Here is a 13,826-nt window from a genome sequence, read left to right as displayed (position 1 = left end):
CATGATTTGCCCTTCGTTCGTGTTCGTGTTTGTTCTTCTTTGTATTTTCTTGTTCGTCATTTTCGTTCGTGCTAGTTCGTCAGGTGTGGTCGCATAGCCCGTCTCCACTGCACGAACGCGCACGGTGAATCCTGTTTTTGACATGCGCGAGGTTTGCTTTTGCTTCGAATAATTTAGTCTGCGTACATTGCGAACAGGTTCGCCGTACGGATTCGTGCAATGGTCGAGCCATTATGCTTATTTATCTGTGCACCACCTTAATGTAATTTAACTTATTATGCAATGTTTCTTTTTTTAATTTAGCTTATATTTGTCCACGTAGAAGTTTAATTTGAATCTGGTTTTATTTTGAGTCGAGTAATTCGAATTTGAATTTGAATTTTTTTGAGTCGGATATTTCGATCACGTTTTAAAATCATGTAAAGGTGCATCCACACCTAGCGAACGAGCATGAACGAACATTAATTTTGATATGCGCGTGGGTTTTGCTAGAAATTTATAATCTGCGCATATTATTCATCATGTTCGTTCGTTAGGTGTGGATGCACCTTAATAATAGGTCCATAGATAAAAGAAGAGTGTGTTTAGGTCTAGGTCCGCAGTGCCTTTCTATTGGCTACCCTGCAAATGTCACCATGAGTTTTGCTCACTACCGTTGTTGAAAAAAGCAATGTTTTGACATTTGTTGCAACCCTAAACAATATAATAATGCTTATAACCAGTACATTACAAATAGTAATAGTTAAATTGACTAATAAACAATTTCATAAACGTATAGTATTGTAATGTAAAATATATAATATACTTGTGAAGCACAATGCGTACGGTACGTTAGCCATTTCCGAACATATTTGATTACATGTAAATCGTAAATTTGTTTCTTTCAGAAAGTGAAAACTAATATCAATGAATTATTTCACAAGAAAAAAGTTTTGAACGTGTGTGCACCTATGGTTCGATATAGCAAGTTAGTTTATAATTATATGTAAATAATAAAATGTAAATTCCAGAGGTGAATTAGTGATGTTTTCACTAGTTTAATAACATAAGTGCTCTTTTAGCCTGTTACCTTCTATGAACAGAAAGTTTTAATATTAATTTTTTTTGTGGATTAATTTTACTATTGTGATCTTACTCAATCAAAAATTTCTTAATGTGGTTTCAATATCGTAAATTTATTTTTGGAACAGCATGAAAATGGCTTCACAAGCTACTTTTACCTTTACCTTTTAATACCTTTGGGATTACACAAGTAATATTAATGTTACTAAAGATTTATGAATATTTATGTTGCAGATTACAGTTCCGTAATTTAGTTCGTTTACATAATGTAGATCTATGTTTTACACCAATGATTGTTGCAGATTCATTTTGCCGTAGTGAGCAAGCACGCCAAAATGAATTTACTACAGAAAGCGGTATGATTTTTTTTTTTTTTAAATTTGTATAACATGTGTCGATAATTATTTAATAAAACAATGCCCTATTTTTTCATGATAGGTGATACTCCATTGATTGTTCAGTATGCAGCGAATTGTCCAGAGGATTTTGTAGCAGCATCTCAAATGGTATATCCGTAAGTCTTACCAATCATGATTATTTACAAAATTCTACCTTATTATAAATTAAACTTATTTCAAAGCTATATTTAATTTTTCCTGTTTTTAACGTGGATTGTTTTTTATAATATTTATAAGTTTCATATATTTTCCTCATTTTTTTAAAGTCTGATTTTAGTTTTATTCTAAACCTGATACAAACTTTTGAAATATGTTAACTATCAAAATTTCTATACAATGTTTTTTTTGTCACATCGGTATGTATAAGAGTAAGTATTGATTATATTATCTTAATTTATATAACAGTTATGCAGATGGAGTTGACTTAAACTGTGGATGCCCACAGAGGTGGGCAATGCAAGATGGTTATGGATGTGCTCTACTTACACAAAGTGATCTCATCAAGGACATGGTTACCTCAATACGTAATAAATTACCAAATTCATTTAGCATATCTGTGAAAATTCGTTTATTATCTAGCATAAGGTATTTGTTTTAAAAAATTAATATAATATTAACAAACGATTTGTTTATTATTTAAATAATGAGAAAAAAAATAGGAAGTTAATTTCATAATGACGAGTAATATTAATTAATAAATTACTAGATTTTAAATATAATTTTTTTATGCACAAATTTTCACAATAATTTCTTTTAAACTCATCATTAACATTAATAAATTGATAAATTAAATTTAAACTAAACAATTTTAATGATAATAATTAATTAAATTTGTTGTTGAACTTCCAAAAATGGTTTAATGTATTATAGTTTCAATATTAAATTTCAGGGAAACTGTTGAATTGTGCAGACAACTAGAACATTGTGGAGTAACCTTCATTACAATTCATGGCAGAACACCATCACAAAAGACTGAACCAGTAAATGTTGCAGCATTTATTGAAGTTCAAAAGTCGATTGCAATACCATTGATAATAAATGGAGATATTAAACATTTGGATGATGCTAAGAAATTAGCTTCTCTGACAAATTGCAATGGTAAATAATTTATATATGAATTTTATAAAATTTAAATTCAGTGCAGGGCTATTTTATGTATTTTAATTGAATGTTAATTGTGTATCTATTATAGAATATTTAGCATTGCTGTTTTTTTTTAATTTTAGATTTTTGCATTACTATTCAAAATTATACTTCGAAATCTAACAAGTGTTTACAGTATTATAAGCATATTATAAGATATATGCAAGTTCATACTTTTACAATCATATTATTAAAAAAAACAAAGTTTAGTACTAACTCTTTTCATCGTATTTTAGCTGGTTTTCTTCTATATCATTAAATAATATATATTAGAGTGGTCCTTAATATGGACATTTTTGAATTTTATTGGTCCCAGGGAAATTTTAATGCTTCCAAATTGATAAAAAAAATCTCTAAAAGTTTTAGCTCTTAATATTAACGTTTAGATAGTGCGCAATTCAATCAAAGTTTCGTATCGAAATAGCATGGAAAACATTTCGAAAATTTTAAAAATGTTTTTTAGATAATGTTTTTAGATATAGAGGTTTTTCTTTAATTAATTTGGAGGCATTTGAGCCCCCGGTAGCAAGTAAATTCGAAAATGTCCATATTAAGGACTACCCTAATATATATATATATATATATATATATATAATATAAATATAAATAATAAATGGGCACAAAGAAAAAAACACATCTCACTTTTATGTTTAATTTTATAGGAGTTATGGCTGGAAGAGGAATATTATCAAATCCATCACTTTTTGATGGAACAAATAAAACAACTGAAAATGTAATTCAAGAGTGGGTAAATATTTGCAATGCTGAAGGTAATAATGTAAGTTTTCAAACCTATCATCATCATTTGGTTTTCATGCTTGAGAAGGTGTTGCCTAAAAGAGTTAGATCAGTATTTAATTCACTCTCAACTAAAACAGCAGTTACTGAATCCTTAGCAGATTTATTTGGAATAATACCACAACCTATTAATTCATCAAATAAGGTTGATTGCTATTTTGAAGATTCATATTATAAAGGGCAAACAAATAAGGTCTGTGATAAGTGTTGTAAGGTAAAGCAAAATTGTTCTTGTTTAAAATTCATTTATGATTCAAGTGAAAATGGGAAATATTTTTATGATGCTTGTGATGATGATGACAGTGATGGTGATATGTATTTAGGGAATACTTTATTTGATCAATGAGTTTTAGAGTAAAATGTAACTTAATCAATAATCTATTTTTATAAAACTGAAACAAAGGATTTTTATGTTTTATAATGAATTAAAATGTTTGTAAAAAATGTAAATTATAGATTTATATATATTTTTTTATGCTACATATTTTCTATTTCAATTTTAAATTAAAGCATAGTTTGGCTAAATTTAAGTTTTATTGTAATATATATTAAATAAAATCTAACAATATTCAACATCAATTGATTTTGTCAACATAATTTGTTTAATATGCAATAATTGTAGAAAAGTTAAAAGTAATTTAAGTCAATGATAATGATAGTGTACATTAAATCAATCATTCATTATCTGAACATGATGAAATGCCATCTATATCATCAGGATATTTTTGAAGGCGTTCTAAGTGCCTTTGCAAAGTTCTTATAGAAGGCAAAGGTATTACATTTCTTATTAAATTGTAACCATCTACTCCACAAATAGTTTTGATCTTTATAGCTTTCTCTATAGTATCATTGCACCACTTCATATAATTAGTAGATTTGCGATATAAGGCTGCTATTTGATCATTATTAAATATACTTTTAAGCATCTTTTCATAATCTGTAATTTCGATATGTTTCTTTTCGATTCGTGCTTTTCTTAACTTTTTTTTATACAATTGCAACCTTTCATTTTTACGAATCATATCCTTTTTCATAATTTTCAACTGATTCTCTAATTTACTAACATATTTTTCTAATGCTTTTATTTTGTCATTTTTACTACAATTTTTCGTATTCTCAAATACTATAGGCTGGACATGAATTTTATTATCTTCAGCATCAGTTTCACAATCAGAAGTTGAATTAGAGTATACTTCATACATACCAGAATGCTCACTGGGTATATTTGGATCGCATATTTCATCATTTGAAAATCTATCATCATGATTTAAACAATTGGTAGCTTCTTTTAAATCTTTGTTTTCTGAAGTCAGTACACTTATATAACTTCGTGTTTTAGCATATCCATTAGGATTAGTAGATTTTAATTCTGTAGATTCTTTCTCACTACCAGATTGCTTCTCAGTGAAACAAAATAAAGTTGGAACTGCAGTGTCTTTCAATCTACGTTTTCCATTTGAAGTGACTGGCTTCCATTGTGAATTATCAAAATGTACCTAATGATCAATTAAATAATTGATTAATGCGTTTTAATAAGTATTGAAATTTATTCCTACTATTTCCTTTAAGGGGGTTGTTCTTTTTTTGTTACAAAAAATGCAAGGTATTTGTTTTTGTTTTTTCTCGAAATGTATTTATCATAGAGACATGCGGTTTTTTTTAAACACAAATTACAAAACCATAGAATATTACGTGATTTTCTTCTTTTTTTTTGCGCCGTCATTTTTTAACCAGGGGGCGCCAAAGTCGGTCTTGCAAAATCGATCTCTTTTGCGATGCCACAGATAAATCCGTTGCGCATCGCCCGAAACAAAAAAAAAAAATTACGTTGAAGAAGAAGTTTGTTTCCAGTCCCCCTACCAAAATAAAAGAAAAAAAGCAAGAAGGAAAAAAATGGCAGCTATTTAAAAAAAAAGTGTCAAAAAAGGCCTTTTTCTGGGGCGAGAAGCTTCGCAAAATTTTTTTGCGTAATGTTATCAAGTTGTTTGAGGTAGGGGGACTAGGTATTGCAGTGGTGAACAAATTAAAGAAAAATCCAAGTCGATCCGACTTGTAGTTTTTGTTTAATTTGTGGCACCGCATTGAAAAAAGTCAATTTGAGAAAAACATATTTAAAGTTCTTAATATAATGTACTGAATACACCATTTAATTTAATGTACTAAATACACCATGGTGTTCAAAGATGCTGACACATTAAAAAGGTCATGTGCATGAGGTATTATAATGAAAAAGAGGAATCTGGCATACAATAGCTCGCGGAGCGATAAAAAAACGCTTTCAGAGGATCATACATATAGAGATATATATATATATCTATAACTTTGTCAAAAAAATAGATATTGAGATGATTTTTTTTTTAAAATGATTCTAAGGTTTTTATCTTTCATAATATCAAAAAATCTCAAAACCGAAACAAAGAAAAATAAAAAAAGAACAACACCCTTAAACAAAAATCAAATGAGTTTATGAGGTAAATTGTAATTCTTTGATATGCAACCACCAAACATATATCCTTCAAGCTAGTTTTTGTAAGCTATCATTCACTTCGAGATATTTAACATCTCATTACCAAATGGCTGAACAATATAAGTCAATACAGTAGGGCTAACAAAATACAAAATAAATTTAGTACTAATCATCTACAAACTAACCTCGCACAAGTATGAGTGATCATTTGGAAACCAATCTTTTCTTTTAACTTTGGCAGCCCAAAGTGCTCGTCTTAAAGGATTTCTTGGAAAAACCTTCATAAGATAGCCTTGTGTCGAGCGATTTTTGCAACCAAATGCTGAACATGACGGCATTATATATCAGAGTGATTATGTTTGTTTATAATCTGAAAATCTGGAACCTACTAAACTCATATAATCATCATTTGTTTACTTCTGAATAATAGTCATTATTATTATTGATTATAAACATATCCAAAAACGCATGGGAAGATTGTTTAGGAATGTAATCAATCACAAAATCACATAGGGAGCAATGACATTTCTCGTAGTCGTGTACTGGATAAGAAATTCAACTCTTGAAAATTTGGTTGTTAACTCCTTAACTGGTACCGGGACCTAGCATCGCCAGCACATAAATTATTTTATACAAATATTCGTTATTATCTCATCCTGTAGAAAAACGCATAAGCGCATAAATGTTGACAAAGCTCTAGTTGATAGACCAAATATCAACTGTACCTCCAGAATTGCATAAAAAATAGCGAGCGAAACGCTAAAAATACCACTCATTACAAACGCTTACAAATCTTTTTGTGCATTCTTCATCATTTACAGGATTTACAGCCTCCACGTTTCTCCAATCTACAATTTCTCAATAGAAATTTTCATTCTTTGTATGGTTTGTTTTGTGTTTGTGTTTTGTGCAATCTAGGGCTTTTGTCATTATTATATTGTCTAGGGATGGTCTAGGGCTTTTGTGATTGCGTCGTTTATGGACAACTTTATAGTTATAGTGCAAAACAAATGTCTATGGCGTATCTTTGGGAAGATAGAATTTTGGCATATTCCCATGAACTTGAATATCGCAACTTCGTTGAGAAAATTTAGTAATTATATATAATTTATTTGATAAATCGCTTATGAAATAGTAGTCGGTTCTTACTACGATAGCTAATTATTTAATTAATAACATTTCTCGTATACCGTCGTATTAATTTCAATAATGGAAAGTGATAGCATAAATGGTCCAGAAGTATGAATTCATATAAGTAATTTGTGTTAAAAATGCCATGAACTAAAATATTTTTTTATTTCCAAGGAGCCGCTGGATGACGGATTATATATTCCACTGCAAAGGGTTACCAATATTGCTTCCCAATTGCGCATAACAAAACCAACAAATGAGTTAGACGATGATATAGATTCCCCAAGTAGCGAAAGTGAAACTGATTCTGACAGTGATAATCAGCTTAAAGCTAAAAAACCTAAAGTAAAGCGTACTCATAAATCTATGCCCAGCACAGATTCAAAACAAAAAAATTATAACATATGGGCCCATGTTCAAGAAGATGTTCTGACTGAATCATTGGGAGGCTGTGGAGTGAGTCAAGATATTTGTGATAAGTCTAGAAATGTAGAGTCTTATGATTACAGAAGAGGTTATGCTATGAGCAACAACCTGAATAATCAAAGGACAAATCAATTACAACATCGATTAAGGAGGTTTTCAAGTGAAAGTACTGACGGTAATGCAGGGCGAAAACTATCGAGTGATAATGACAGTGCTGATAGCACTTTTAGTCGGCAACGTAGTTTTTCCGATTGCAAACGCCATGAAAAACCTTTTAGGAAATATACAAATAAAAGGAAATTTAAGGATAGAAATAATTTCAATATAAGACATGGTGGAAGGCTCAACACTAATGATGAAAATAACAGTGATGGAAACTTTGGACAAAAAAATCTTTTAGATCTAACAACCACTTCTGAACATTCAGAGGAACAAGTAGCAAATGATATAGCTAGTAAATTATATGAGCCTAAGGATTGTTTAATATGTGAGTATTTTATATTGATGGTACAACTTTTATTTCAAATTTTTATATTTTTATATATTTTTTAGTAAGAGCCGTTAAAACGATCGGAAAAGATAAATGTATTCAAATTTTTAATGAAGTACAACGCATTGAGAAAGAAGGAGGAATGGCAATTATGGTAATTAGAAGCTATTATTAATTTAAAATTTGAATTATTTGTAATTATTATTGTATAAACAACATATCTTAAGTAAAAACAAATCAATTTATTAATTCATCAAAATATTTTAAATCTATTGTATGCAGAACATGTCATAAATATTTTTTCTGCGCAAACTCCATGTCTTCCTCATTATATTGTGAATAAATCTCTCAGGGTGGAACTCGTAGAAGAACACCTGGAGGTGTTTTTATATTTTTAATGAAACACGATGATTCCATTACTAAGGAGCAAGAAAAGGAAATTTTCATAGAAGACCGAAAAATTGCAAATAAAAAGAAAAAACTGTCAACAAAAAAAAAGCGCAAGGAAGACTATAAGAACTTTCAACAACTAATGCAGCAAGGTAGATTAAGTTAGCTTTTTTTACTAGTAATAATTTTTATTCCCACACCAAACAATTTAATGAAAAAAGGAATTTTGGCCTTGCTGGCTTAAACATTAAAATCAAGTATGTACTTAAATAAAATTCATGAAGCATCATCAAAACAAAATATTCTTGCGTGTATATTGTTTGAGGAAATCTGTTTTATTTAATTTCCTTATTCATATTTAAGTCTTAAACTTCAATTAACAGAATTGTTTAAATAAAAATTGGAAATTATTTAAAAATGTAAAATTATTATCAGTTGCATATAATAAAATAAAGAAATAATACAGATGTTTGGTATAATAATTTTTGAGCTATTAAGAGGCTTATTTACAATAAACTATTTGCAACTATTATTGTTTAATAAATTCATATTGATAATTACATCATCAATGTATAAATGTGTAATCAGTTTTATTCAGATGGAAACTGTCTTATGTGTTCAATATTTCTTTTCATTATAGATAAAGATTTGCCCAGGCTTTTAAGTCGTACTGAAGCAGCTGAAGAAATGCTGTCAGTTTCTAACACTTGTAAGAGTGATTTAGATGGAAATGAAGAAAGTGTTGTGACTAATCCGCCGCCTTCCCCAGTGACTGATGGGGGCCGTGAAAATAGTAGTGATATGGATATGTTTCAAACAAATACGGCATTGCCAAACAGAAAACTTTCAACAGAAGAAAGCTTATTAAATGCTGATCAATCAAATTTAGTTGATCTAAATTATGGGGATGCCATGGATCTCTTCTGATTAATGGTACATTATGTAATGTTTTAAAGAAAACCTTCAAAAAACCAAAATTAAAATAGTCTCTAGCATAATTAATTTGTCTATTTTTGATTAGAGTTAATTTATGGTTTCTTTAAATGTTGAAATATGTTGTTTTTTATACTTATAGTTGACTCATACAAAATGTCTTTAATTCACAATTTAAATACATATTCATAAAAAATTATAAAATGATTATATATATGTTTACAGATAAGGGCATATGTCATTAGTCAAATTAAAATTAATTTATTAATGTTTTAATATTTTTAATATTTTTATTATTTAACCATAACATCAAACTTGTATATATAAGTCTCTGCTATCCTCATCCAAAAGTCATATGAAAACTGGTTTTGTGTGTCAAATGCATTATATGCTATTTATGTACACACAATTTCATTTCCTGATCCAATAAAAACTAAAGAAAGTGATTACCTCCAATAACATCAGTTTTAACAACCAATTTCATTCTTAAGTCCGTCTTTGTTAACTTGTCGAATGCCATACATTAATTAATAGACTTTTAATTAAGTGTGAAGATATGTATTTAAAATATAGTTTAAATTATAATTACCAAGATAATTTATTTTTGCAAAACGGCTTATGCGTCTTGTAAAATTAACTAGCTTCTTCTTCTCTCGTATTGAAAATTTGCAAAAGCTTTTTTTCAAATTCACTTTTTATTGAAATTTTATAAGACTCGAAAAATAAAATAAAAATAAGGTGCTTTTTTGTATTTATAGTCACTTAATTTATAACAAGTATTGTTCAAAAATATTTTTATATTTATTAAAATGTACACAAAATATTTGTCACTGCAGCCTTAAAATATTAAAATATATACATATTATTTTGTTTTTTCGGCCAGTGCGGTTGTTTGAACTAAATTTTATTTAACAGCCTATAGATTTTTCATATTCTATGTAAATTATTTCAAATCCATGTAGTACAACATTTTCAAAATTTAGAAATACCAGTCGCAGGGGATTACAAAAATACAATGTTTTGGTGTATCACCACTGAACGGCAAGTCGCACGCGTTGCTCTCTACTCGAACAACGTTTAGCCATCAGAATAAAGAATGATTAAATATCATGACTAAATATTCACGAAAAAGCTTAACGATAAAATAATAGTGCGTTGAGTCTGTTTGCGCGGAAGAAGTGGAATTTCGCATCGTGGAGCTGGAAATTAACTAAGGGGGTATTCTGGACTGGAGGCATGAATTTTATTCGATTTTTGAAAGACCGTAAAAAAGACAAGTAATATTTTCGCTAATAAAAAATAATAAAAATATTTATAGTAATGCATATATAATGAGTAGTACTGCCCTAAGGCAGGTCCGTGAGCTGAATTAATCTCCGCAGTGCCCGAGATAGGCTAATTTTCAATTGGAAACATATTTCGATCTATATTTTCAAGTAAAAATGTGTTTTTTCACAAAATAGATCGACGGTCTGAAAAAATGGATATTTTCGATTTTTTTTATATAGTAAAGGATCCGAATTTGGAAAAGATAGTAATTCATCCTGAAGGAAAGTCTATAAAAATTTTAAGCAAATCAATTCAATAGTGATAGAGAAATCGTGGGTCGAAAAAGACGTCTTTAAGTTATTCGAGGAAGGAAACAGAGATAATTAATATAATTATCCTGATTAAACAGTTATAAAACCGAAAATAATGCATATTTTGAAAATCCTCGTATATATATATTGAATAGTTAATAAAAATCTTTGAACATATAAATAAACGATATCAATTTTTAATAAATTCTAGACCAGAGTATACCTTTATTAAAATATCATATTCGTCTTCTATAGTAAATTGTCCGGCTTTCCTCTGCTAAGACTAACCCATACAGCACGGGTCAAACAATGGTCGACCTGTTTGGTACCATTTACAGCCTACCGGGTTATTATAAGCCCATTATGGGCCAATTTATGACGCAGTGGGTTTACCCCCATACGTTACCCGCCGGGTCAAACAATGGTCGACCTACTCTGACCCATTACTCACCGAGTTGTTATGAGCAAATGAAAAGTGTATTCAAATATACCGCGCATGCGTATACGCGTGCGCGGCGTTTGCGCAACTAGCGCACAGGTGGCGGCACTTATGTTGTTCGGCATTTGCATTTCTTTGTCTGTTCTCATGACTGTCATAGATAAACACGATGAACAAGTATAACCTGGGTACTATATACGTATACTTATGCTACTAAAATTCTAAACAATATTAGAATATAATATATTCGTAATTTGTTTGTTGTTTGACTCTGTAATTTGTCAAAAAAAATTCTATAAATAAATATGTCTGATAAAAAAATTCGCAAACACATTGCGACTGTGTCAGATAGACATTTTTATAGAAGACTTTTTTGGGAAGTGCAGAAATTACGTTTGGAAAGTGTTTTGCAGAACTCTGAATGCGTAAAGGATTGCCTAGTACTAGTGCTTTTACAATAGATAATATTGAAACTGCGACTAATGCTTCTATTGGAGATGACTTTGAAGGACCGTTTTCTTGCCAGGCAGAGTTACAGGGTGATGTTGAAACAAATGATTATATTTCTCTTTCATATAGCGAGGATAGTTCCAATGAAGATATAACTGAAGTTTTTGATGCAAGACAATTTTTAGCAGACTGGGTTGTGAATTGTCAGATACCTCATAATGCTGTATTCGCACTACTTAAAGGGCTAAAACTTCATGATTGTTTCAGTGATTTACCAGCAGATAGTAGAACACTTCTGAAAACAAAAAGAACTGCTGTATCAAAAGTTGCAAGTCCAGGTGAATATATTCATTTTGGTTTATTAATTGGATTGAAAGATTCTATTGATAGGTTGAAATTGATATCTTCTATCATTGAATTAGAAATTAATGTTGATGGTTTGCCTCTCTCGAATTCTTCGAACATGTCAGCTTGGTCTATTAAGCACTGAGGGTTTTGATCACAATGGGAAACAATATAAGGTACGCATCAAATATTTTGTTTGTGATACTCCCGCCAAATCATTTATATTGCAGACAAAGGGACACACAGGCTGCTTCTGTTGCTCGAAATGTCTTGTTCGTGGTTCAAATATTAATCGCAAAATTTGCTTTCCAAAAATGCAATCACCTGCAAGAACAGCTGAACACTTTCGAAGCTTAGAAGATGAAGACTACTACAATGGCTACACGAGATTGCTTGAAATACCGTACATTGGTTTAGTTACTAATGTACCACTTGACTATATGAATTTGATTTGTTTAGGAGCAGTTAAGAGATTGATGCTTTTGTGGACTGAAGGTGAGCTTCCAATTCGTTTGCATGTGCTAAAACTAATGACTTTTTTATTTTTTATGCAGCTTAAAGATTTATATATCCAAGGACTTTGCTAGGAAGCCTCAATCATTGAAATATGTGAGACCATGGAAAGCTACAGAATTTAGACAATTATTATTGTATAGTGGTCCAGTAGTTTTGAAATCTCGTCATATTTCAAATGACTTTTATAAAAATTTTCTTACTTTACATATTGCTATTAAAATTTTATGTAGCAACACGTTATTAAATGATCTTTTAGATTATGCTCAGCAACTACTTCATCATTTTGTTGAAAGATTTAAGGTTTTATATGGAGATCATTATGCAACTCATAATATACATAACATTTTACACTTAGCTAATGACACCAGAAGTTTTGGTACACTTGATTCATTTAGTGCCTTTAAATTTGAGAATTACATGCAGGTCTTGAAAAAATACATACAGAAGTCAGAGAAACCATTGCAGCAAAGTTATGAAAGATACTTTGAGGTAAAAGAACTTTTTATGGGAAAACATGTAAGGCCTGTAGCCATGCCTAGAGCTTGTGAGATGTCTATGCATTTCGAAGGACATTTGATAGAATATTGTGGTAAACCTCAGTATAAGGTTGTATATTGTTCAGATTTTACATTCAATATTAATAAAAAGGCTGATTCATTACGGCACCAGGTTTTAATGAATAGGCTTAATAAGCAGTGATGCCAGTGTGATATGAAGGATGATTTGCCTGATTATACACTGGCAGTTTATAATAAATTTCCTGTTCGGACAGAGGCAGAACTGCTAGATGTGGAGCAGCTATCGACAGATGTGAGAATAGCAGAGATATTGCTAAATATGATGTTACCCAATGGATAAAAGTGGACAAATCAATTACATATACTGCTAAATATACATATACCGTCATGTCCATGACAGATTTATTTGCAATTTTCCGTAAGTTGAAATATATTTCACATATTTCGAAAATGTCAACTAACATTTTTTATTTGATAAAATAAACCTGTAAAACTATTATTCAAATTTTGTTATTTTCAGTGCTTTAGAAGGTGGTGAACCCAACGCGAATAATTAGTTTAAATTATATAAATAATAATAATACTATACATAGAAAATAAAATAATAGGTTTTAGGATAATAATCACCAAAAATTTAGTTAAGTTAGTTTAATTTAGTTATTTTCTAGTAATGTAAATGAAATTATTTTTAATAAATATATTACTTATGGAGTTGCAGTTTTAGTTCATTTGATTTTTAT

The 13,826-nt window shown here is 29.8% G+C and overlaps 4 protein-coding genes across 4 annotated transcripts; 3 read left to right on the top strand and 1 right to left on the bottom strand.

Moving 5' to 3' along the window:
- The first annotated feature begins 687 nt into the window (after window positions 1–687).
- LOC113377864 (tRNA-dihydrouridine(20a/20b) synthase [NAD(P)+]-like) lies at window positions 688–3,794 on the top strand. Its single transcript, XM_026618302.1, has 7 exons — window positions 688–826; window positions 888–967; window positions 1,297–1,418; window positions 1,501–1,576; window positions 1,866–2,045; window positions 2,350–2,558; window positions 3,266–3,794. Exons 1-7 carry the CDS (start codon window positions 818–820, stop codon window positions 3,745–3,747), a joined length of 1,158 nt encoding a protein of 385 aa, XP_026474087.1. The 5' UTR covers window positions 688–817; the 3' UTR covers window positions 3,748–3,794.
- A 128-nt stretch (window positions 3,795–3,922) lies between these two features.
- Window positions 3,923–6,830, bottom strand: LOC113377930. The gene is made up of 2 exons (XM_026618391.1): window positions 6,054–6,830; window positions 3,923–4,897 (listed from the first exon to the last, which is right to left on the bottom strand). Exons 1-2 carry the CDS (start codon window positions 6,204–6,206, stop codon window positions 4,076–4,078), a joined length of 975 nt encoding a protein of 324 aa, XP_026474176.1. The 5' UTR covers window positions 6,207–6,830; the 3' UTR covers window positions 3,923–4,075.
- Window positions 6,831–6,917: 87 nt separating this feature from the next.
- Window positions 6,918–9,309, top strand: LOC113377929 (phosphorylated adapter RNA export protein). The gene is made up of 5 exons (XM_026618390.1): window positions 6,918–7,107; window positions 7,174–7,912; window positions 7,978–8,069; window positions 8,268–8,457; window positions 8,946–9,309. The coding sequence occupies exons 1-5, from the start codon at window positions 7,078–7,080 to the stop codon at window positions 9,230–9,232; spliced, it is 1,338 nt and encodes a 445-aa protein (XP_026474175.1). The 5' UTR covers window positions 6,918–7,077; the 3' UTR covers window positions 9,233–9,309.
- A 2,369-nt stretch (window positions 9,310–11,678) lies between these two features.
- Window positions 11,679–12,286, top strand: LOC113375415. The gene is made up of 2 exons (XM_026615352.1): window positions 11,679–12,045; window positions 12,130–12,286. The coding sequence occupies exons 1-2, from the start codon at window positions 11,679–11,681 to the stop codon at window positions 12,195–12,197; spliced, it is 435 nt and encodes a 144-aa protein (XP_026471137.1). The 3' UTR covers window positions 12,198–12,286.
- Window positions 12,287–13,826: the final 1,540 nt, after the last annotated feature.

Source organism: Ctenocephalides felis, unplaced genomic scaffold (genome assembly GCF_003426905.1).
Source record: "Ctenocephalides felis isolate EL2017-DRISC unplaced genomic scaffold, ASM342690v1 CF-g0.4_SCAFFOLD_01886, whole genome shotgun sequence".
Taxonomy (NCBI): domain Eukaryota; kingdom Metazoa; phylum Arthropoda; class Insecta; order Siphonaptera; family Pulicidae; genus Ctenocephalides; species Ctenocephalides felis.
This window is presented reverse-complemented; position numbering and strand designations above follow the sequence as displayed.

Bases quoted from the DNA above. Each gene is read 5' to 3' on its own strand.
- LOC113377864 (XM_026618302.1), top strand. The intron at 968-1,296 runs GTTAGTTTATAA...TTTATGTTGCAG, and splicing joins CCTATGGTTCGATATAGCAA to ATTACAGTTCCGTAATTTAG. The intron at 1,419-1,500 runs GTATGATTTTTT...TTTTCATGATAG, and splicing joins TGAATTTACTACAGAAAGCG to GTGATACTCCATTGATTGTT.
- LOC113377930 (XM_026618391.1), bottom strand. From the start codon at position 6,206: ATGCCGTCATGTTCAGCATTTGGTTGCAAAAATCGCTCGACACAAGGC. The intron at 4,898-6,053 runs GTTAGTTTGTAG...ATTGATCATTAG, and splicing joins ATCACTCATACTTGTGCGAG to GTACATTTTGATAATTCACA.
- LOC113377929 (XM_026618390.1), top strand. From the start codon at position 7,078: ATGGAAAGTGATAGCATAAATGGTCCAGAA. The intron at 7,108-7,173 runs GTATGAATTCAT...TTTATTTCCAAG, and splicing joins ATAGCATAAATGGTCCAGAA to GAGCCGCTGGATGACGGATT. The intron at 8,070-8,267 runs GTAATTAGAAGC...TAAATCTCTCAG, and splicing joins AAGGAGGAATGGCAATTATG to GGTGGAACTCGTAGAAGAAC.
- LOC113375415 (XM_026615352.1), top strand. From the start codon at position 11,679: ATGCGTAAAGGATTGCCTAGTACTAGTGCTTTTACAATAGATAATATT. The intron at 12,046-12,129 runs GTGAATATATTC...TCATTGAATTAG, and splicing joins ATCAAAAGTTGCAAGTCCAG to AAATTAATGTTGATGGTTTG.